General features: G+C 45.7%; 1 protein-coding gene across 5 annotated transcripts in view; it reads left to right on the forward strand.

Moving 5' to 3' along the window:
- Positions 1–9,470: 9,470 nt before the first annotated feature.
- Positions 9,471–25,559, forward strand: part of LOC127580049 (caskin-2-like) — a 227,874-nt gene continuing 211,785 nt past the window's right edge. For 2 of the 5 annotated variants that reach the window (XM_052033194.1, XM_052033197.1), the window contains exons 1-2: positions 9,561–9,728; positions 10,788–11,243. In XM_052033194.1, the coding sequence (XP_051889154.1) occupies positions 11,150–11,243 (94 nt within the window). In that variant the 5' untranslated portion in view covers positions 9,561–9,728; positions 10,788–11,149. The other 3 variants (XM_052033195.1, XM_052033199.1, XM_052033201.1) reach the window with 3 other exon arrangements.

The following is a 25,559-nucleotide window of genomic DNA, read 5'->3' on the forward strand; positions in this document are numbered from 1 at the left end:
CTGCAAGGTTATGAGTTTCCTTTATCTGGACAATTGGATAGTCAGAAATTTCATGGTCAGCGCTGGAAATCAGGAGTTTGCCTCAGAGCCATACTGGCCCTCACTGTCTGGGGTACTCAGAGGAAAGTTTGCTCCCAAGGTTCAGTCCCATGGGAAGAATGTTTCTCATAGGGTTTCCAGTCATATCCATGAAGCCATATCTTAACATCTTAAACATCATAGCCTCGTCTGAAGATAGGAGTAATGGTAGAGGGGGGGTGGGGTATAAGAAGAAATAATTTCTAAATTAAACTGGGGAGGGGTTGGGGAATAATCTCCTCCCCCCCACCTCCAACGTTTGGTTAATCATGGATAACTTAGCCCAAAAAGGCAATAAACTGCAGGTGCTGGAAATATTCCATGGGACAAGTAGTAGCTATATAGGAAAAAACAGAAGTAATGCTTGAAGTAATTGACTTTGCCTAAAACATTTCTCTTTCTACAGATGCTCCTGACCTACTGAATATTTCAATCATTTTCTACTATTAAAGATTTTAGCCCGATGGTTGCTATACAATGAAGATTTGCAATATTTATAATTGGGGGCAAATCTATCAGTATTAAGGACAAGTTGAATGTATGCTTCAGATAAACTAATGACACCATGGATCAAGAAACTGCAGAAATGATGTAGATATGAAGATCATTTAAACGAAATTATTCAAAAGCAATGTGCGACGCTATGCTGATGTCTGAAGACACAAGGAATGGGCATGACATTGACTTTAATAAGTGACTTAATGTATGAATAATAGGAGATGCCTAAGCAGAGAATCTTGCTTCTGAAGGTTAGAAGTATGCTGGTTCAAGCCTCCACTCCTTAATTTGGACACACAATCCAGACTGACATCTTGGTGAAGTGCTGGTACTGGGTAGAGGGACTTGGGAAGAAACTTATTCTTGATCTTGAGCGCTAAGTGTTCATATCATACTCTGCTTCCAAAACTTTATTTCCATTGACTTCAATGGAACTGAATTAGTGGATTATACTGCATGGAAGCTACTGGAGGAATCATTGAGATGTACACAATTTTGATAGGCTGGAGCAGTGAGGATGTTTTTGTTGGATGCAGAGTCTAGAACAAGGGGTCACAAGATACAAGTAGGCATTTAGGACTGAGATGAAAAGAAATTTCTTACTCAGAGGGTGGTAAAACTGTAGGAAGGAGGTGGAGACCAAGTCACTGAATATATATGGATATAGATGGATGGATAGATAGATTTCTAACACAAAAGGCATCAAAGGGGAAGCAGGAATATGATATTGAAATAGATGATAAGCCATGATGGTATTGAATAATGGAGCAGGTTTGAAGGGCTGAATTGCTTACACTGGCTCCTATTTTTCAATGTTTCTGTATTGTACGTTTGTACTGTAGACAAATTTCTACCCCATTGTTTTTGGGAAGAAATGTTTAACTGTGTCTACTCTCCATTTGGGCTCCAAGGCACTACTTGATGAAAAAGCAGGGCAGATTTACTGGCCACTAATTATCCCTCAACCAACATCACTAAGGTAGGTACTTGGTCTTTTGTGCACAGGCATTGAAACACTGACTTCAAGTTACTTTTTGGTGGTTAAGAATAGTTTGGGATACCTTGAAGTTTTGAGATTTGCTGGATAAATGCAAGTTTCTTCTCTGAGAGCTAAGGAGATTTCTCAGATTGAGTGAAAGGAGAGAAGGCGGTCAAAATTTGGGGATGTAACTTAGGACAAAGGATGGGAACAAAAAATGGGAAACGTCTTATAATTTAAGAAACAACGGCTAACACTGAAGGACATGAACAAGACTGGAAAAAAATAATAAGACCAGGTCTTGTGATGAGGTTGTGGGCAAGCTTGTTTTTCTTTGCGTTTGCATACTTCAGGAAGGAAGGAAGACGAAGAAGGCTTTTCATTGTAGATGGATTCTGGAAAAGAATAAGTTTAAATCAGGTTTAATGGTAAGGCAATTGGACTAACAAATTGAGAACTTGTTGAGCTGGTGGCCACTGTAGACCACGGGATAGTAGATCAGCTACAGGACAGAGGGAAATGCAACTACAATGAAATGTTCAGGAGGAGTGAAATGTTGAACTTAAGCTGATACATGGTGCATTTGGAATAACTGCTAACTATTTGTTTTGTGGGTGTGTGGTTGACATTAGAGCACCGTGCAGAAAGAGAAGGAGCTATGGCAGTAAATTTCCAAATACTCTAATTTTTTTGGATTTAGAAAAAGGAGCAGAATTAATGGCAAATTATGGTCCCTGCAGTAGAGAGCAAAAAAACAAACAAAGAGAAAATGGTCAAACCAATATGGGTGGAAACAAGTAATAAAGAGGATCCTCAAGTAATAATTAGCAGACAGATCACATTAAGCGAGCAAAGCAACGGTGAGAGAGAGTGAGAGTAGAGATACTTAGGTAAGTCAGTTCAAAGTTCTGATACAATAATCAGGGTACAATTTAAAGTTTTATTAAGGTATAGTGAATGATTATAGATTACTATTACAAGTGGAATAATCGCAAAAGCAGCTTCCTAAGGGTAATCAGTGGCTGTTCTTACACATGGAGGGAAAGGTACTTGTGCAAGTTTATGGTGCATTAGCATAATGGCAAAAAAAGGGCCTCAAAATTCATGATCTGTAGGTAGTGTCAACAATAAACGATCAGACTAAAGAAGAATAAAAGTCTTGTGTAAACCTCTGAAAGAACAATCTTTAGGTGTATGAGGGGGAGATCCAGAGAAGGGTAAATGTGCTGTAACAGACATGGGAAGGAACTGCGTCAATTTGAACAAAGGAACAAGGGGGTCAGAAAATCAATTTCAAAAGTACCTTGATTATTGAGATTAAGGAAATAAAAGCCAACTGATGATGAGAATGAGAGATGGAGGAAGGCTATAGGAATGTATGTGATGGATAATTACAGAAGCAGCCTTTACTCCAATGAACCACTTGCAATCATTGAGATCAATCACCTAATTTATTTTAAGAGGAAATGGTTGACTTCGTTGCATATCAGGAGGTCGTTTGCCATCATGGAATGAAATGTTATTTCCCAATACACAAAAAATGGAGAAAATTACTCTATGATCTGAAGGAGAGGAGAGACCACAGGTAATAAAGAGCACTGGGAGCCAAGAGAGATGAAGTAGCTTCTCCATCCCTATCACACCAGGATGAAGCTTCATACCCACATCTTCCCTTTCTCCTTTAGATACTAGCCATCTCTTTAAGATGCTGGTCTCCTTCAGATGATAATCAGTCTTTTGTGTCTTCCTGACAAAGGGTCTTTGACCTGAATTTCTCTCTCCACAGACACTGCCTGACCTGCTGAGTGTTTCCAGCAATTTTGTTTTTCACTATTTTTGTTTCAGGTTTCCAGCACTCACAGATTTTTTTTTCTTTCAGCCATTTAAGATGTAATTAATTAAATTAAATTAAATAAATAAATATTTAACTATTTAAGACTATAACACTTGCTGCTTAAAAAAATTCTCTTTCTCTCACAATTTGGCAGTTTGCCAATTTCTTTAAGTTCATGTCTTCCGGTATTGACACAACGGCAAAAAGTTTGTCCTTATGTACTCTGTGCAAATCCTTTACCTCCAGTAAAATTTGACTTCTCTGCTCTTGAGGAGAACGACCGCAGACTTGTTAATCTCTCCCTGGACTTTTCCCAGCTGGTGTCACACTAACCTACAGTGGTTTAAAATTCCAGTGCACAATCTTTTAACAACATTTATAGGGAAGATCACAAGTATGATAAGCAAACCTTTAATGTGAACTCCAGTAATGTCACCTTTATCCTTAAAGATCAGGGTGATCATGGAAGAAGCAGCTTGAAGTTTATACTAATTAGGTTGGGTTACTTTATTGGGTTGAATCATGAAGAAGATCATTCAACGAGTCACCCACTCTGTCAAAATATCTTCCAGTGTAAAGACTTAAAACTGTCCTCAATGCCTACAACCCAGATTAAATTAGCCAAAGCAGAAAAGGTCATGGACCAAGTGCTGGTAAATAGGATTAGTATGGAAAGGTACTTGATGGTTGGCTTGGACATGGTGGGTCAAAGCGTCCATTTCTCTGCTGTATGAGTCTATGACTCTAAATTATGCAGCATCTGTATTATTCTTACTGTATTATTTAACAGGAAAATGGAGCAAAAATCTGGTTGCACTGATAATAGTCATTCAACAGGAGCAGCTGCCAACAACATAAATCAACTTCTCAAAAATCATTGATCAGATGTTCATTGATCAGAAAAGAGCAAAAGGGAAAATAATAGGACGCAAGGTTCAAAGTTATGAATGGTGACTTGCGGAGCTGAGTTTATTGGTGAGAAGTTTTAGAGGGGGCATGAAGTGTGATGAAATCCGCGTAAACATTCCTTGAATTCCAACTGAATGAAGAAAACAGGAGAATGTGAAGAAATGAAAGATGTGCCTCTGAAGAGGAAAAGTAGTTTTCTGTTCCTTTGTTGAGAAGTTGACATGAGGACTAAGCTCCCACCAAAGATTAGTTAATATTAGGTGGATCAGGGCCCTGGTGAAGGAGCAGACTGGGTGCCGTCCTAGGCAGAAATTTCCGTGTTATCAGGATAATCTTAGCTGGTGATGATTGAATACTGTGTGGAACATTAGAGCTCCAGTCCTGCTGCGATTGTGGTAATGTCATGTGTAGAAAGCAATCTGTCAAGGTATTTTCTCATTTCCATGTCTCTCATCTTCCTATGAATTGTAGGCTTCCCTGCAGAGCAAAATCAGTGGATATTATTATCCTGGGGATAATTTTGCTTTATGAAGTGTTTTCAAAAAAGGAAAACTGTTCTATATTTCTTTTCCACAACAGATTTATTCAAAACTAAACCAAGATAAAATATTCCTTACACGATTCACGTTCCTTGATCTATTTGATCTCAAAATGCTATTTGTGCATAAGGGTCATAGTTAAAGTCATTCTTGAGGCTACTGTACTAATGGTGCATCTGAGAGTTTGCAACACGCTTTGTACTCATGGGTGATGATGTGATGGTGCACATCTCCTCTCCAGGTAGAGCCTACTACACTCAATATCCTGACACTGCCTCCCATCTGAGTACTAAACAGGCCTGAGTCTGTTTAAGATTCTCATATAATACGGGACCAAGCACTCCCAAACTAGTACTCATAGACTGCGGGTAAGTGTTGGGTTACAGGCATTAAGGATACTTCCCTGAAGCTGTATTGTGGATTGGTCACAAGCAGGTAATGGTGACTGACACAGCAGGCTGTGAACAGTTTGATAGGTTAGTACTTCAGTTAGTGATCCTCAGATCTTTGATCAAGTTCCAATCCAGACCATTGAGGGTAAGCTGTACAACAGAAGGTCCATCTGTCAGGCAAGACATTAAACCAAGGATCTGTGTGATTACTTAGGTGGATGTAAAATTTCCCTTGATATTTTTTCAAAGAAGTGCAGGGTGCCTTGGCCAATAGTTACTCTGTAATCAACTGCAACATGATGTAATATAGGGAAACATGATAAAATCCCTAAAATGCAGTTTGTCAATCTTGCTATGTTTCCCCATACTCTAACAATGAATACTGCTCAAAAGTACGTCATTGGTTTACAGTTCTTTGGGATCAATTCACCAGATTGCGAACTAAATCTAAAACCTTAAGGGAAGGGTGATGAGGAGCAGTGAGACTATTAGCATCTCATACACATATCACTTTTTAATGCATTCAATATGATGCAGTTATTCACCATGAAGGAACACATAGGATGAATGGGCAATACCACAAGGTGGGAAATAACCTCTCTCCATGATTTCATGAAGACAATTCACATCAATCTTTTTCCTAAAACTGCAAAGTTTTTCTGTAATCCAACAATGGCGAATGGAGTGATGTGACAAGGGCGGCCAAGTTAGGCAAAAAAAAAGCCAAACCAATTTGGTTTCAGTTAGTTTGGTGTCCTTTACTGTTGGTGGAAAGGCTCCTCCTGGTTGTGTGAGTATCGAAGAGTAACCATTACAAACCTGATCGGATCCACTCAGTTATGAGATTAGTTCTGGATTGTTCTCATAAAGAGCTGGAGTGAATGGATTCTCTCTGTGCATTAAGTTTACTCTCGTCAGTGCTAGCTCAGTTTGATGGGGCAAATAGCCATTTCTCTCTGCTCTGGGACACTATAGTTGCATCACTCCCTCTGTGAGTAGGATAAAGCCAGATTCCAGCCATGTAATCAGAATATCACAGAATATTTACAATTGACCCACCATCTACATGCTTGTTAAAAAAGAGCTACTCACCTTAATCCTACAGAGAGCAATGGGTCTGTCGCCCTGCAGTTCACTGCTCTTCCACATTCAACTGCTGTTTAAGCATGATGAAGGTTTCTGTCCCTCATTATCCCTTCAGGCAGTGAGATCCAGGACCCTCCACCAGCTGGGTGAAACTTTTCCCTCAACTCTCCTCTAATCCCTCCATCAATTATTCTGCTTTGAGCCCCCTGCTGGCAATGGATTATTTCTATTTACTCTATCTATACCCCTCATAATGTTACACACCTGAATTATTTCACCTTCTCTGTGTCCCCGTTCCAAAGAGAATAACCCTGATCGTTAAAATTTCCCTATCCTAGCATACCCTAGAAATCTATTCTGCACCCTCACCAGTGCAATCACATTGTTCCTGTAATGTGGTGCCTAGAACTGATGATATGTTGTGATACAGTTCTGGAATATCCTCCCTGTACTTATATTTTATGCTTTGCCTGAAAGAGGAAAGTTTTCTTTATGCCTTTTTAGCAACCTTATTGACCTGTCCTGCTGCCAATGGACACAGTCTCCAAAGTCTCCCTGTTCACCCTGCTACTCAATATTCTGTATCCTTATGCCTTGTTATGTCTTCCCAATGCATTACCTCACTCAGCTCTGGATTACCTCACATTTCCCTGGATGAAATTCCATTTGCTATTTGTTTGCCCAGCTGACCAGACCAACTATATCTTCCTGCAGCCTAAGTCTTTTCTCCTCACTGTTGAACACAGGGTCAACTTTTGTGTCATCTCTACACAAACCCAAGATAGTGCAAATGTACTTTTAAATACCTCTGCCTCTGTTTCTTATGAGCAGGTAGTAAAACTCTCATAAAACCATAAGAAACAGAATAAGGAATAGGTCATACAACCCCTCAGACTTTCTTCACCTTTCATTAAGATCATAGGTAACTCCATGCCACAAGCTCATTTTCCTTTCAGCATATCTTCCGATTCCCTCAATGTGCAAAGATCTATCGACCTCCGCCTTGGATACATTCAAAGACTGAGCAGCCACTGCCTTTCGAAGGAGAGAATTACAAAGATTTACAACACGCTGGGTATAGAAATTTCTCACCTTTCGAGTGCTGTATCCTGAGCCTATGCTCCTTTACTCTAAACTCTCCACCCAGAAGAAAAGTCGTCCTAACATGTCTCATGTAAATCTCTTTCAGTCTTACATGTATTGATGAAATCATTTCACAGCCATCTAAATTCTTGTCAGGAGAGACCAATCTGTCCCAAAACGAAAATCCCTCATCCGAGGAGTCAATCTAATGAACCTACATGAAATCGACTCCAGGGCAGGAAGATGCTGCTTTAGGCACAGGGACTAATACCTGCACATAATGGTCTTACTAAAGTCCTCTATTATCTTCCTTGCCTTTGAACTTCAACGTGTTTACAGTAAAGGTGAACAGATCACTTGTAAGCCAAGCAAAATGACTGCCCATTATCGAACCCACCCGACCCTCAGTTCCAATGGAAATAGAAATCGACAGCCTATGGTTATGGGCAGGCACGGTAGTGCAGCGGTTAGTGTAACGCTATTACAGCCCCAGCAACCCGGGTTCAATTTCGGCCGCTGTCTGTAAGGAGTTTATACGTTCTCCCTGTGTCTGTGTGGGTTTCCTCTGGGTGCTCCAGTTTCCTCCCACATTTCAAAAAGACGTACGGGTTAGGAAGTTGTGGGCATGCTATGTTGGCGCCGGAAATGTGGTGACACTTGCGGGCTGCCCCCAAAACGATCTACACAAAAGATGCATTTCACTGTGTGTTTCAATGTACATGTGATTAATAATGATTCGTTATCTCTTATTTAGTCAAGAAGTTGAACATTGTTTTATAAGATAAGATATCCTTTATTAGTCACATGTACATTGAAACACACAGTGAAATGCATCTTTTGCGTTCAGTGTTCTGGGGACAGCCCGCAAGTGTCACCACGTTTCTGGCGCCAACATAGCATGCCTACAACTTCCCAACCCGTACGTCTTTGGAACGAGGGAGGAAAACAGAGCACCTGGAGGAAACCCACGCAGACACGGGGACAACATACAAATTCCTTGCAGACAGTGGTCAGAATTGAACCCTGGTCTCTGTCGCTGTAATAGCGTTACACTAAGTGCTACAATTCCATGCCTGTCCCAGATTGATGAAAGGTTTCAATGAAGTATCATCAAGCTGAAATATCAACTCTGTTTCTTTCTACACAGATGCTGCCTGACCTGCTGAGTATTTTCTGACTTTATTACTTGTAGTTATTTTGCATCTTTAAGGTGTAAAACACCCATAATTACTTAACAGAAATGACGTAAGATAAAATCTGATAAGGGCCAATGATGGAGACATTATTTCAGGTGACAGAAAGACCAAAAAAAAGAGGTTTTAAAGAAGATTTAATATGAAGGTAGTGGAGGAGAGGGTGGAAGGAAATTCCAGAGCTTGGATTACCGGCACATTAACGGAACACAGAAGGAATGCATGGAACTCAGCAGGTTGCAGGATTGGTTTAGGAGGGAGAGGTTGATTTGACCAACGTTGACAGATTTGACTAACAAAGCGAATTTTAAATTCAAGGCTGGGACCGAATGTCGATCAGTGAATGCAGCTAATGTGGGTGAATGGGACTCAGTGAACACCAGACCATGGGTAGCAGAGTTTCAAATGAACTTCCGTTTACAAAGGGTTTGTATGTCTGAAAGGTTAAGATCGTTCATCTCTCTACAGATGTAGTCTGACCCACTGAGTATTTCCAGCATCTTCATTTTGTTATTACCTATAGTTATTTAGCATTTTAAAACTTGTAAGATCTCCTGAACTGCTTCTCAGGAGCTGAATGCTGGACTAAAGAGATATTATGCCGGGTACAATAAGGCAGACAAAAGAGAGTATTACGCTCAAAAATACTAACATCATAACTTACATAATGAGCCACCCACTTGTGGAGACTGAACATTAGACCAAATGGAGTTAATATCTAATCACTAAACCATAGCCTGAAAGAAATACAACAAAGTCAATGCAAATACATTTTAAAATACACTGTACTAACAGAATCGTTGCACAAACATAAAGGGGCGGGTGTTAATATTTACATCTCCCGTCTCGTTGGAGCGCTCTGTGACTGATGGGAGCTTGGTCCAATGTGGCTGGAGAGGGCAGCGGTGCCGGGAGGGGGTGAGGTGGGAGTTCCGGCCGCTTGCTCGCCCTGCAGGTGATAATGTAGGAGAGAGTTTGGGCTGGAAGTCGGCCGGAGCCTCTGGGGGGGGGAGAGACGGCGCACAGGCTACCAGCCGAGCGGAGGGCTGGTCTCTGTTCGCCCGGCCCGAGTTGGGGAGCTCGCGTTCGCTGTGCCGCTGAGTTGGGACAGTGTTCTCCTGTGGGTCGGGGCTCCCGGTGAGTTGTTGACCCCCGCCCCTTGGTGCGGGGCTGGTTGCGGAATTTCCACCGTAACTACTTTTTACCCGCACTCTCTGCTCTGGACCGAACCCACGTCGGGAGCCTTCCTCCCGGCGCCCCGCACCGTCCCCGGGGGTCGCTCTGCCGTCTCCGACCCGCTCTCCTCTCCTCTCGCTCACACTGCCCCTTCTCCCGGGTTAGTTGCGGACCTTCTGCTCCGGTTGGGGTTGGGGCTGGATGGAGAACCGGGGGACCCCACCGGGATCCCAGCTCGGGAAAGTTTGGGATTCCGGAGCGGGAATGCTTTTAAGTTGGATCAGGGGAGGGGGCGCTGATTCCCGGTTTGTCCCGGGCAGATGGGGAAAAGGTGCCCCCGTGGGGGGGGGGGGGGGGAAGGGGGCGACTGGGTGTCCCGGTAGGTGTTCCTGGGGGCGGGGAAATGGGTATCTGTGGGGAGGCGGGGGGGGGGGTGTATACCTGGTGAGGGAGCCCTATGAGGAAAGTCCTCCGGGACGTGTGTATCCTGGTAGCGTGTGTGTTTTCCCCCCAGGGTCCCGGGTGTGTGTCCTGGTCCCGGGTGGGTGTGTTTCTCCCCCCCCCCCCCCGTCCCGGGTGTGTGTCCCGGTAGGGGGTGGGTGTGTTCTCCCCCCCCCCCCCAGGGTCCCGGGTGTGTGTCCCGGTAGGGGGTGGGTGTGTTCCCCCCCCCCCCAGGGTCCCGGGTGGGTGTCCGGGTAGAGTGTGGGTTCTGGGTGGAGGTAGTCCCCAGTGAGGATGCCCTTCGGCACGGGGTTAGCCTTGGCCCTGCTGCCGATGTCTGGGGCGGTCCTATCGCCAAGTTTCTCCTCTCGCTGTTACACCCCGGGAGTCGATGGCCGGTTCATTAGCACCGCCCGAGGTGCGCACCCAGACCTGCCGCGGGGAGCCGGCGCCGCAGTGCTGTCAGTGCGGAGAAAACTCGCAAGAAATGACGAAGCCACTTTAATTGGACCGGGTCATTGGGGGGCGGGCGATGAGTTTATTGAACTTATTGGTGTCTGTTGTGTCTCCCTTCCCCAGGCTGTGATTTATTTGTTGGGACAACGGCAGGGCATGAGTTAAACATTCCCTGGATCCAGGGGGCAGAGCGGCAAATCCCGCAGGAAAATCCCGGTCCAACCTCTACACACTCGGGAACATCCTTCGCGGGAAGGTGCGGAGTTTGAACTTGCGCTCGACCTGCAGTTGACCGGAGTTGATCACTTTCACTTTTGTTGGGCTCAGAAGCTCCCGGGAAGGATTTTGAATGCTTGCGTGTGTTTGTACGTGCGGTTTGGCTGTCTCGGTGGCCTTCAGTCAACACAATGTAACCCAGGGGAAGCGGCGAGGGAGTGGGGAGGTGCTCGGTCCCGGGCGAAGACGCACACTCTGATTGTCCAAACATGGGAAGAGAACAGGACCTGGTGCAGGCGGCTAAGAACGGCGACATGCCGACTGCACAGAAGCTGTTGGCCAAGATCAAGGCTTCAAAAAACAGTAAGTAACGTGATACTCGCTTCACTTGCAGGGTAGTGCAAGCCAGCCAGTGTGATCTTTGAAGCTTTCTGCTGTTCTTGTTATATTTATTGGCAGGGAGTTTGGAGAATGCGTCTTTGTAGTTGGTACTGTGGCGAATAAGGAAGACCTTCTAATTCCAATTTAACTTGCGCTGAAGGTTGAATTACAGAGGTGCAGGGTTCTTGATCCAACCCATCTCGGCAACTGGAAATAAACCAAGGCAGAGCCAGGGGTGAAATGAGAGGTGAATCCAACACAGTGGCTTTGAACATGTTTGATTGTCAGTCCTTCCGAATCAACCTGATTAAATATGGGGCCAGGGGCATAATGCCAGCTGTTGAATTATTGCACACTTTGAGACCCTTTCATGAGTTCGATTCATTTCCCCCATCTACAAACATTTCTACTCTTTTGTTATTTCTTCTTTCATAGTCAGAGAGAGAACAGAAATAAGACATTTTGGCCCACTGAGTCCATGCCAAGCATCAAGTACCCATTTACACACCACCTAAATCCTGTTTTATTCTTCTCACATTACCACCAAGTGCCCTCAGATTCTACGATGTATTTAAACTGGAGCATCCGGCGAAAACCCACGCAGTCATAGGGAGAATGTGCAAAGGCTGAACAGAGAGCCCGAGGTCAGAATTGAACCCTGGCCTCTGGCACTGGGAGGATGTTGCTTTACTAACTGTGTCACTGTGCTGCCCCAAGTCTGAGGTAAAGTTCATTACTGTTGTGCCCTTCCCCACTCCCCTAACCCTTGGACGGCCCTGAGCTGTGCACGTTCCTCGTCCCCACCCCCTTACCTTGGACTGTAGGCTGTGGTCCACGGCAGGAATGGAGGCTAAGGCAGGTCTTATAGAACATAGAACACTACAACACACTACAGGCCCTTCGGCCCACAATGTTGTGCCGACATTTTATCCTGCTCTAAGATCTATCTAACCCTTCCCTCCTGGCCTTCCATTTTTCTATCATTCACATGTCTATCCAAGAGTCTCTTAAATGTCTCTAATGTATCTGCCCCCACAACCTCTGCCGGCAGTGCATTCCACACACCCACCACTCTGTGTTTTTAAAAAAAAAAACACTTGCCCCTGACATCCCCCTTGTATCTTCCTCCAATCACCTTAAAATTATGTCCCTTCTTGCTCCAGTTCCAGCATGGGCATCCTCGTTTATGGTTCCTTTTGTCCAATAAACTCCAGCTCAGTGATTTACCCTTAAACTTTTAAGAACTGGATCCACATGGGGAATGGACTGGTTACTCAATGTGATAACTATCCCATGAAGGTGCTGGTTACTCCCATAGCTAAACCCAGATAACAGTCTAGATTTAATTGTTTCATTATCTTGGGCGCGTAACCAAAAGTTGAACCAGCACTTGAGGTCCTGGTCCATAAATGATCCTGGAGATATGGAAACTTGGCATATGTTGATGGGAGCAGTCAAAATAATGATTAGTGTTTGTATATCTTGCCATAACGTATGCAGTTGTGCCAAGGTGCTACACAGGAACTGTTATCCAGCAAAGTTTAACACCCAGCTGTATAAAAAGCTGACCTGACCCCTTCCACCCCTCTGCCCTTTTATGATCCTTTGCCTGACCCCAGCTCCAACCCCCTGCTGTGTCTTTACCATCCCCTCTGACCTCCCCCCCCCCCCCCCCCCCCCTTCTCTGATGCAGAGTGGTCCATCCTCAGCAGAGGCCTCGCCTTTGTACCCCCGACTGCTCCTCCGATCAAAAGCTTGCTTGTTTAGAGGTGGGTTTTAAGGAATGTGGTGAGGAGAGAGTGGTAGAAATTTAGTGAGGTGGCTACAGAGCTCAAGAGCCAGGTAGCTGAAGGCACAGATGCCAGTGGTGGACTGTGAAACACAGGGATGATGCGAGGCAATACGATTGGATGAGCACAAAGTTGTCTCGTAGTCTGAAGGAAGCTGTGGAGATATGGAGAGGGCAAGTTTGGAGAGGAATCAGAACACAAGGCTGAGAATTATAAAATATGAGGAGGTTAGGAGGATGGACTTTTACTTCAGAGATGTTCAGTTGACCTGTATGAACACCCTTACCCTCCTTATGACATCTGAAAGATCAGTGATCTTAATATTTATTCACATTTGGTTCAATTTTCTGTGGATCAATGCAAACGTTTGGGTCCAGGTATAATCTTATAATGACACAGAAGGGGAATGTTTGGCACATTGGGTCCATGCTGGCTCCCAGCAGAGCAATCCCATTCCCCCTTTCTGTATTTCCCTGCATGCCCTCAACTTATTACCTCCCGCATGTGCCCAACAATTCCCCTTTGATTCTTTTTGCCACTTGCCTACATTAAGGGGTAACCTACGGGGTCAGTTATCCTAAAAGCAGGACTTTGGGATGTGGGAGGGAACTGAACACTGGAATTCAATACATAGTCATGGGGGAAATAGTGCAAGCTCTGCACAAATTGTCCCCGAAGTCAGGATTGAACCCAGGTCCCTGTGACACAGGACTGCTGGCTGCTGAGGCTGAAAACTTGCTTTTTGTCCATGAATTTGCCAGAGTTCTGTCAAACTCATATCTGCGAGTAAGCTCTTAAACACACACGCTGATGCTTCTTTTTCTGGCTTGGGCTGAATTCCCCCACCCCTGTTTGCGTGTTGTGAAAACCCTCTTGCATTGAAGGTGCTATATAAATGCAAGTTACCATAATCAATGCTGGGAACCACTTCTCATGGTGTGAACATTCGTTTTGACTAAACCGTCAGGAGCTGGTTCATAGAAGCTGGAGCTAATGGAAAACAAATTGTCAGGATGGTAATGGGGAAAAATGACTTGTTTTAAACAACAGCTAAAGTGAATTTTGTTGGCTTTCTTTATTTCCCTTTTGAGTGAATACGTTACTGCCAAGTACCACTCATTGAGCAATCTCTTAAATGCAGTTTTAGAGCTTGCCTCTGTTTAGCCTCCTTCCTGACCCAGAGTAGTTTACAGCCAATGAATTACTTCAGAAAAGTGGCGTTGCTCTATGGAGGGACACCATGTTGCATTGAGTCCAGTTGGAGTTGATCAGATCACAGTAAACGTGCCCTAGCGCATTGTATTTGGACAGCTGTTGACACAAATGGTTCTGTCAATAATGTGGATATTGCAGGGGTCACGCTCGCTGAGTTAGAGTATGAAGGACATGTAGCAATTCTGGATGTAACATTGCTCGGTTTATGGGGAGATAGGCTACCTCCAATCCAAGAATCTTTACTTTTTCGACCTTGGGTCTGTTATTGTAGTTGGTTTGAACCTCACCACGGACAGTGCAGAATGTAGGCTGATGCTCACTACCTTTTTAAGAGAGATTTAGATAGGCAAGGCACGGAAGGATACAGACCTAATGTGGGTAACTGAGATTAGTGTGGATGGGTTAGAAAGTTGACATGGACATGGTGGGCTGAGGGTCCCCTTTCTGTCATGGGAAAGGGGAAACCCTCACTGCCAGAAGTATTGTCTTTCAGACTGGAGGTTGAACAGGAGTCTTTTAAGTGATTCCTGGCTTCTGCCCTCTGGGGGAAAAGTCCTGATGAAGGGTCTCTGCCCGAAACATCGACTGTTTATTTCCCTCCGCGGATGCTGCTTGACCTGCTGAGTTCCTCCAGTACTTTTTGTGTGTTGCCCTTTTAAGTGACAGTTTGGATGTTGTTCGCAAGTCAGCAATAAGACTTTCTTATAGGAATTGTGAATGCTGGTGGGATAATTGTTTGTTCTCAGGCACGGGAAATGATTAAAAATATCAATTGTGCTGATGTCGATTGAATGAAAATTTCATATATTAGTAATGCTGAGTTGCTCGGGCCAGATACCCCATTGCTGTATCCAGACTTATTGGATCAACAAAGTTCTGACTGATGAGACCAGTCTCCCTTGTCTGGCCTCATCTGCTCGACTTTATCTTCTGTTTTTTTTATCTAATGGTTCTCCCTAAATCACATTGCTGTACAATGCTACAGAATCAGCAGGTGATTTGCAGTTGAGACGAGAGAGATGCTGGAATCTGGAGCAACAAACAATGTGTGAGAGTAACTCAGTGGGTTGAGGAGGACCTGATGCAGGGTTTTGAGCCGAAACGCCGACAATTCCTTTCCTCTCTCAGATGCTGCTCGCCCCACTGAGCGTCTCCAGTGGATTGTTTGGCAATTTGCAATTTGCTGTTTCTCTTTGGTGTCGATCTGAGGTAACGGTAACCCACAGCTGCTGCGCCTCTCCTCCTCTGACAGTGGAACTCGATTCCAGTGTCGTCAGTGCCTAGGTTGATGCTGTCCTGAATGACGGGAGTGTTTGATAGAAATACAACAGGGGAAAGTATCTGCAAGTGTGACAGAGTCCATAAACTAGTGAGGTCATCAGGGAGATGCTTGTTGTGTCGGGTTGCACTAACTGCTCATGGGGTTTCCAGTAGAAAAAATATGTGATTTATCTTGTAGCTTAAATTTTGTATGTTCCTGGATTGCTGACTGGGTGTAGGCAGTGATGTTGGTAGAGATGGTATTCACTGATGGTAGTAGTATGGTGTCAGGGGTGCGCCAGTTGGTCCTTCAAGGTTAATGTCAAATGATTCCCATTGCTTTGCCTCCGGTGATGCCCTCGCCAATGTCCGGCCTCCTCCTGCCTTGCCGGATGAGCTAAGTTTGCCCATGGATGAACCTCTAGTTGGCTTCCTGACTTCCTCCATGAAATCTGCCACCTTTATCTTTGCCCAGAGCTGCATTCATTCACCTATCAACCCAGTGTTCTCTGGAAATCCTTGGCTCTTCGGTTCCTACCTCTCTGTTCCTTCAGTGCTATAAACCCTCCAGGAAGCTTATGCTCCACAGTTTGTGGCCTCTTCTTTGTGGTGTTGGTGCTCGTCCCTTTGACTGCCTGGGATCTCGGCTTTGGAATTTCCTCCATAAACCCCTCTGCTTATGAGCTGTCCCCAAAGGTTTCCTCCAGCAGGTTGTTTGTTGCTCCAGATTACGGCCCCTGCAGTCTGCTGTGTCTCCGTCTTCCCAAAAACCTGCCTCTTTGACCAAGCTTTTTATGATTCATTCTCCGATCTCCTCAGGCAATGCCCTCATTTGACATTATGTTCAGTAAAACACCTTGGGTATTTCACTGTGTGACAGAGGCTCTAGTTGTAGATGCCTCCTTTAACGTTATGCTTTTGTGAGTTTAACTGGAAGAGAACAACTCTAGATCTTGCTGCTCTCCATTGAAATAAATTATTGCAAATGGAATGTGAATTAAATTCGCCTTCATAAATTTAACTGCAGCATTTTGCATTGTAGAGGGGCCCACTACCTGAATAGTTATAATGAGACACTTTTGGCATCTACGTCTTTCCAAGCAGTCAGGAAGTGTCGCTTGAGTTTGTATTGCAGCCTTTACCCTGTCTGACTAATTAGTGCTGAGAGCACAAGCTGTTAACACACAGACCACAGCAACCACAAAAACTCAGCCACTTCCAAACTGACAAACTTCATTATATCTGGAGATTTTGAGCCCCTGTCCAGGCCTCGGTGACTGCCTTAAGTCTTCACTTTCGTGCCTTTTTAAACTGCTCCCCCTGGATCATTTGGTAACTCGCTCCATTTTCTGATGAGGTTCCTGATGCCTTTGTTGTATCAGTTGGGGTCATTGGAGCCTACCCTTCGAATGGGATATTGCAGTTAACCGCCCATGTCTGTGACCGTCCGCATGCATGCACATAGGTGCAGCCATGTGCTTGATCAGTGCTGTCTGATTTCTGCCCCTTCCTTCGAGCCCCAATCTTGTGCTGAAGCCAGTGGTGACCATACTTGGTTAATAAGAGTACCCTCTCTGCAGGCTGGCACTTGAACAAAGATGTCTGTGATGTGCAGCCCAGTATTTACCAAATGAAGCACTTGGAAGTATTGAAATCCTTGGAAAATTTACCTACACTTCCATTTATACTCTGCATCACCTCCCCCCACCAGCGGGAAAAATTTAAGAAGGAAGCACTTGAACTGTTACAAGCGATGTCTTTCAGGATGTGTGTGTGTATAGTAGAAGCAGATACTGAATGGACTGGAGCTTGGCTTGTTTCGACTGTTTTATTGTGCTTGGAACTGTTTCCATAGCTCTTCTGATAAAGTAATTAGAACAGAGTGCCCAGTGTAAGGGAGGGAGAAATGACTTGACTGCCTAGCCACAATGCAGTGTAATACCTCCAGAAGCAAGATTGGACAAGATCTGTGCTGCCTGATTCCAGGAGACCTTAGTTTATATGAATTAGATTTTGATGCAGTTCTCTTCTGAAGTAGCAGTGCTTCAATTAAAACATAAATCAATTAACTCTTGGATCTGGATCCATCTTTTAATATTCGTGTGTTTTCTGTAGACATCAAAGTGAAGGATGGCAGTGCTGGAATCCTTTCAGCTTACATCAACACTTGATGTGCTCTGAATTATCAAACGTAGGGTCATCTGCAGCCCTGTCTCTTGTTTATTGCCTATCGGCTGAAGGGGTTCTGAACTTCACAACCCACATCATGGAGTCTTTCAGCACAGAACTAGGCTCTTCAGCCCACCATGTCCATGCCCACCCTTTTGCCTATCGACACTAATTCCATTTGCCTGTATTTGGATCATATCCTATGCCTTGTCTATTTAAGTGTCCGTCTAAATGCTTCTTAAACCTTGTCAACAATGGGCATTCCTAAAGTAAAAAGGCTCGGCTGGTCTCTGACTGCTTTCTGCTCTTATTGGATTTGGCCCCTTAATCAAGGGAGAAGTTTGGAGCTCCTTGAGGTAAGATGGGAAGTTTCACTTCTCTTTCCCACTGCAAGTGTCGGAGTTTTGGTTTGACGTCCGTGTCTCCAGGAGTATTATTGGATTTAATTTTCATTGGGTGTTGATCTCTTGTGGTTGCCTGGGCACTGCAAAATGCATCTGACCATATTGTGAGATGGTGTATTTAATTGAGAGAGTGTCCGTGAGTTGTTTGAGCATGGGGTACATCGAACACAAACTGGTGGAAAGGGCAAGCTGTGGAAACATGATTTTTTTTTTTACCCCCTCTCCCACATCCCAAAAAGAGGGGCTGCTGAAGTGAATTGCGCTCTCTCGCTCTCTCGCTCTCCCCTTGTTCTCCATAGTTGTTGCTTCATCCTTGTGGTCCAATGACTTGCTGGTTAAATCCAGTAAGTTGGACTTTGTCATTAGGGTTTCAGCATGGCTAAATTAAGAGTGTTGCGGAGGAAGTGCATTCACAGAGCATGTGCTGTCTGTGTGGAGTTTGCCTGTTCTCCTTGTGACTGCGTGGGTTTCCTCTCTCATCCCAAAGGCATTACACTAAATAAACCTGGTGTTAGCAGCGACTGTCTCGTGCATTGATCAATATTGGAGCAGTGTTCAGAGGTTTGAGGGACCCCTGAAAATCTGGGGATAGGAAGCAATTCTTTGGAAAAGATTTCACTCAAGATGGAGATGCAAAGTATATGCTCAAAATTTAAACTTTGCAATTGTTCCTCTCCCTGCCTTCCTGGCACTACCAATGACTGTTTCCGGGCACACCTCATCTAAATAGTTGCAGCCCTCTGGGATCTCTCTAAAGTGGGCATTTGTCACTGTCAGCCTTGATAATGTGTGTCCACAGGATGTTTGACCCCATGGGGCATCGCAGCTGAGTCCCATTCTCCGTCCTGTTTGCAAAGGTGCATGTCCCAGCTGGGTCTGCTGGATAGCAATCAGGAGGGGTTCCTCTCCTCCCCAAAACCAGTGTCCTCTGACTGCGATAAAACTATTCTGCTCAGCCAGGGATCAATGCTGACTCTGTTTTGGTTGTATTACTCAGTGTCACGCTGAGTTGGGGGCAGTTACCTCTCAGTCAATAGAAATGGGATGCAAGCAGGGTGATCTGAGTCAGGCATTCATGACCTGTAGTTTGACCACAGAGATTTGACCACAGAGATATGACCAAAAGCTCGAGGCTGGCCTCTGGTACGATATTGTCAGAGGCATCGTCTTTTCAATGAAAATTATGCACGGTGACCTAGCTAATAGAGCTGCTGACTGGCAGCTCCTGTGACCCAGGTTCAATCCTGATCTCTGATGCTGTCTGTGTAGAGTTTGCCCGTTCTCTTTGTGACTGCATGGGTTTCCTCTCACATCCCAAAGACGTGTGGGCTAGCAGAGTAATTGGCCACTGTAAATTGTCCCTAGTGTGCAGGTTAGTGGTAGAATCTGTGGGAAAAATAATATGGAATTGGAGTAAATGAATACTTGATGCTCTGTGTGGGCTGAAGAGTCTGCTTCCGTGCTATTTGACACCAATTGAAGTGTTCAATGGAGACCTTATCTGTTCTCCAGATTGATATAAATGATCCTGTGTCACTATATTGTCAGATGATCAGGGGAGTTTTTCCTAGTAACCTGCCCAACATTGATCCTTCAACATGTTTAATAGATTATCTGCCCATAAACATTTTGCTGTTTGTAGGACCTTGTTCTGCTAAATGTGGCTGCAGTGTTTTATTACAAAGGTGACTGCACTAATAGCATTTAGAACCTCATCTGCAGTAAAATCTTTTAAAAGAATATCATTATTAGCCTGAGATGGACATGGGTTAAATCTGTCACTATCGGCTTTATAATTAAGAATAGCAAAACAAGATTTAAAATACTTCTGACTATCCATTCCTTTTGGACAACCCACCTCTGCAGGCATCTTCAGCCATGTGGGAACTCTGCTTGTGACCACATTTCCGACTGGTGAACTGTTTGGGTTGCGAACAGTTCTCCGGAACGGAACCCTGTCATAACCTGGGAAGGACCTTTTTGCTTTATTTCTTCTTCGGAAATGTGCAAGGGAGCAGAAGATGGACACTTAGTCCCTGGTGCCTGTCGCATTGTACAATTAGATGAAGATGGATGTGTACCCCTGCTTCATTTACTTCGCTTTGATCCGTGTCACTGTGATGTCTGACTTCCCCACGTTTGTTATAATGGGTCTGGGTAGTGTTGAGTCCTGCCAGTGTTTGTGCAGGCGGTTGGGCTGTTGAGTTTGATGTTTGCTGACTGTGCCTGGAGTGTTGATTCTTTGAAGACGTACACTTGGAGCAACTTCTGTCCTGTCCTAATTTTCAGAAGGCGATGCTACTGGTACACAATAACATATTGATGAGGTTGCGTGACATCACTCTTGTGTGGGTGGAGGAATTCGACCTGAATCCATAACTGGTCCCTGACACCAGTTCCTTTAAGTTATGGTGATGAGTCATACCTGGTGAAGAGTCTGGGGTTGACTGCATCTAAGCGGTGAGTCACTTTCTTTTTAACCACCAGGTTAGGGGAGGAGGGGGTAACCTTTCCGACTCCCTCCTGCATAATGATAGGAAAGATGACTCCGTTGTCAGATAACCTACTGGTGCAAGTCCAGCCTCGTGTACACAAGGTGAGCGCTGCAGGGAGTTTGTCAGTGGACAGTGTGGTGCCAAGCTACGTGGAGGAGCTGTTCTTTTCAGAAGGGCAACAAAGTGGCAGAAGCTCTCTCCTGTGGCCCTGGGTCAGTGACCAGGGATGCATTTAAGATGATTGGTTGGAGGAGAGATGAGAAGTCTATTTTCGGCCATGAGTTGTGAGCTGCCATCTCGAAGCAAGGTGGGGTGTATCATTCAGTGGTAACTTCGGACAAGAAATTGTCTTTTTGAGAGGAAATTTGCACTTCAAAAGGCGTGAAAAGGAGCTGATAGGTGGGGTGGCACTTTAAGGATCAGCACTGACCCTGGGCAGCCTGGCCTATTCCTGTGCAATGTAATCCTTTGCTTAAGTGGAGAGGAAAGAAGAAAACTCTCAACAAAGCAAAGTTTCTATTGGAGTGTTTATTTTCCTCCTGAGATAACCCACCAGAGAGCCACGGACCAGAAAGATCCACAAGGAGACTCTAGGGAAAACGTGGATAAATTCCCATATCTGGGGAACCACTCTCGGCACAGGCAGACGTCAGAAATGAAATTTACACTGAACCACTGCTGGTGTGGCCTTTGGTTGTTTGAGTGCTTGAAGATTGAGACCTGAAGCCCAGATCAAAGCTCGTGATTTACTGGACAGCAGTGATTCCTGTGGCCTTGTACAATTGAGATGTGAGCTACCTACAGTAGGAACCTCAGCACTTGGAGAGGTATCACCAATCTTACCTCCACGTAATCATCCGAATTCACTGACAGGATATCAGTTTTCCTAGACGGATGGCCTTAGCATTGAGGGCCTAGTTGCATTGTGTGGGCTTCTTTGGGGAGGTTGCATTGTTTGCATGCCTGACACCGGACTCCTGAAGCAGGCTTTCTACATGTAGCTCTGACATGGCAAGAGATTACCCAGCGAATGGAAGAAATGATTCAAGGATGTTCGCAAAGACTTAAAGAACAACATCCTCACTGACTTGTGGCTCATCCTGACTGCGATCGCTCAAAGTAGAGAAGAAGCATTTGGGATAGTAGAGAAAACCTAGTCCATTTATTGGGCAGTACACAAGCCCAGTGTTAATGGCAGAAGGAGTGCCCAACCTCTCAAACTGTCGACCAGCTCCTGACTCACCTGTGGCAGGGTATGGCTTGTCTTGCATTGGGCTCAGCACCAGAGTGGTAGCAAGTCATCCTTGCACCCGGGGGGCTGTCTGAGGAGGGAAGGGGGCCTGACAGACGAAAATGTGTGCTGCCATTCCAACATTCTGATTCACTTGTCACAGAAAGCTGAACTATGTGTTCCTTTGTAGCAGGAAGGTGAGCCACTCACTAAACATCTCTTGCTTCACAAATCCACCCAGCCTTGGTTTTGACATGTGTTTGGTGTTGCATTACCACAGTCTGACTGTCAGGTTACAACACGCCGAGGCTATGTTTGGTATTTTATTTCTTCCACTTGTGCTGATTGAGCAGAAAGCAGAGGATGCGTCAGTGTAAACACAAGGGACCACACCAGGGGCAGTGAGCTGGGTGGGGGAGTTATTGTATGCCTTCTGTTAAAGAGAAAGTCAGTATCCACCCTTTCCTAAAAGAGGAAGGTAGCAAGATTCCCCTGACAATGCACCCACAGTAAAAGATACAAAAATGTATTATTTCTCGAGCAAACTCCACATCTGGTTTGCTGTTTATGGTGATGTACCTGGTAGGAAGATCTTTGACAGCCTTGTGCTGCTCAGGGATACCATCACCTACGTGCAGGACAGAAGGGTGAACACCTGTCTGGTCAGCTTGGACCAGGAGAAGGCCTTTGACAGGGTATCACACACGTACATGCTGGATGTGCTCTCCAAAATGGGCTTTGGGGAGGGGATCAGGAATTGGATCCAACTGCTCTACACAGACATCTGTAGGGCAGGCCAAATCAATGGGTGGGAAGCAGACAGCTTCCCCATCGAGTCTGGAGTCAGGCAGGGCTGCCCTCTCCCCTGTCTCGTTCGTGTGCTGTATAGAACCCTTTGCCGAGTCCATCGGGAAGGACGAGAGCATCAGAGGGGTGACGTTGCCAGGCAGCGGGGGCACCCAGGTGAAAACCCCCCTGTACATGGACGACGTCACCGTCTTCTGCTCGGACCCGAGGTCAGTTCGCAGATTGATCAGCATCTGCGACCGGTTTGAATCGGCATCAGGGGCCAGAGTCAACCGCGCGAAGAGCGAGGCCATGCTCTTCGGCAACTGGCCCGACCGATCCATCAGGCCTGACTATCTTAAGGTGCTGGGGATCTGGTTCGGAGGGGCTGGGACGTGCAACAAAAATTGGCGGGAGTGGATTGGGAAGGTGAAGCAGAGACTGGGACTGTGGGGACGGCGCTCCCTATTGATAACTGGGAAGAACCTGGTCATCAGGTGTGAGGTGCTCTCAGGGCTGCTGTACTTGGCGCAGGTGTGGCCTGTTCCTTGCTCCTCTGGCTTGGGGATCACCCGCGCCGTCTTCCGATTCATCCGGGGATCCAAGATGGAGCGGGTCCGACGGACCACCGTGCACAAGTCCCTGGACAATGGGGGTAAAGGTGTCCCCAGTGTCACCCTCCTCCTGATGACCACCTTCATCTGTGGCTGCATCAGGCTGTGCGTGGAACCCAAGTACGTGGGCACCAAGTGTCACTATGTACCGAGGTTCTACCTGTCCCTGCTGTTGCGAGGGATGGGCCTGGCCCCGTGGCCACACAACGCCCCAGTCAGCTGGACGTTGCCGCGCTACCTGTCCTTCGTGGAAAAGTTCTTCCAGACCAACACCTTTGACCAGAAGTCCATCAGGCAGAGGTCAGCACGGAACATCCTGCAGGCACTGCAGGAAAAGGACTCAGTGGATACTGTGGGGTGGTTCCCTGAGCAGACTGTCCAGACCATCTGGCAGAATGTCTCATCGCCAGAACTCACCAACAAGCACCAAGACCTCGCTTGGCTGGTGGTGAGAGGGGCCCTCCCAGTAAGATCCTTCCCGTATGGTTGGAACCTCACTCCCAGCGCGCGCTGCCCCCGGGAGGACTGCGCTGGGGATGAGATGGTTGCCCCCTCTTTTTATGGGCTGTAGGTTTGCGAGGAGGGTGTGGCGAAAGACGCAAGGGTCCTTGTCACGGTTCATCCCCAGCAGCAGCGTAACAGAAGATTCTCTGATCTACGGGCTGTTCCCGCGGACACACACACAGACGGACATCAACTGCTGCTGGAAGGTCATCAACTCGGTGAAAGACGCTCTTTGGTCTGCCCGAAACTTGTTGGTCTCCCAGCACTGCGAGATGCCCGTAGGGGAATGCTGCCGGCTGGCACCTTCCAGGGTGCAGGAGTACATGCTGAGGGACGCACTGAAGCTGGGCGCAGCCAACGCAAAGGCTCGGTGGGGAAGGACTACAGTTTTGGGTTCTTCTGCCACTGGAGAGGGAGGGGTGGGGACAGGGAGAAAGCCCCTAAATATTGTAAAGACGGGACCGGGTAGCTTCCAGGGAGCCGCACGTGTGGCATCGGTGCTGTTTTCTGTATAAAAAGGTAACACTAATGAATGATCTGTACAAGAATGTAAAGGTGTGCACTGTTTTGTAATTGTATATAGTTTGTCTTTTATTATGAATAAAGTTTATTTTGTAAATAATTTTAAAAAAGGTTTGCTGTTTATGAAATTTGAAGTGAGCAACCTTGCGTTGGAAGCCACGTCACAAGCTGGATTATAGCAAGTGAAACCAGGCAAAGAGCAACTGGAATTCTTGGCTTTATGTGCGGGTCACTGAATGTGAAAGCAAGTCGCTGATCTGTTAGATGTGTTTAAGATTATCATTGCTTTTAATAATACTACTGCCTGGTGAAGTGGCAACCTGAGCAGGCAGGGTCCTGGCCAATCTTTATCCCTCAACCAACATTATTAGAATACACTGATTATCAAGTCATTAATCCCGTCGCTCTTTGTTGGACCTCGCTGTGTGTCGCTTTGGCAACTATGTGTTGTATGTTTACCGCAGTTATTTGTATTTCAAAAATACTTTGGCTGTGAAGAACCTGGGGATAGAGTGGTGTTGTGAAAGTTGTTAACTTAAACCCTGGTTTGTTTTTTGTTTGGGGGGGGGGGGTGTGGGGTGGTGGTGGAGGGTTACTTTTGATCATGGAATCTCCCTGCAGAAACATCAGGAGTGGTGGGAAACAGAGTCATAGCTATACAGCATGGAAACAGCTAAACAGGCCCCCTGGCCTCACTCGTCCTTGCCGACCAGGTTCCTTCCTGAACTTGTCCCATTTGCCTGCATTTGGCCCGCATCCCTCTAAACCTTTCCCATCCGTTGAATCTGTCCAAAAATCTTTTAAATGCTGTAATTGTACCTACCACTACCACTTCCTCTGGCAGCTCGTTCCAAATACCCAGCACTCTGTGAGCGGAAACAAATTCTCCCTCTGGTCCCTTTTTAAATCTTTCCACTCTCATCTTAAACCTATGCCCTCTAGTTTTAGACTCCCCTACTCGGTGGGGGGGGGGGGGGGGGGGGGGGGGGAGACTGTGATCACTTATGATTTTATAAACCTCTAACGTCATCCCTCGGCTTCCTTCCTTCCCTAATAATTTTTTTAATGGATTTGGTGGAGAAAGGAAAATAATTAATGGGGAAAGGCAGGGTTCTCAGACTCCTTGAGAGTATAGGATAAGGGGTTGAATTCCACTTCCAGTGGTGCAAACCTCTGGAATTTAAGGGCTGTTTGGGACACTTGTGCAGGAGGGATTAGCAAGGACTCAGTCAGATGATGTCAGGGATACACCTATGAGACTCGGGGAAAATTGAGGCTGCAATTAAGGCAAGAGGGGATTACCAAGGG

This window comes from Pristis pectinata, chromosome 18, assembly GCF_009764475.1.
Source record: "Pristis pectinata isolate sPriPec2 chromosome 18, sPriPec2.1.pri, whole genome shotgun sequence".
Taxonomy (NCBI): domain Eukaryota; kingdom Metazoa; phylum Chordata; class Chondrichthyes; order Rhinopristiformes; family Pristidae; genus Pristis; species Pristis pectinata.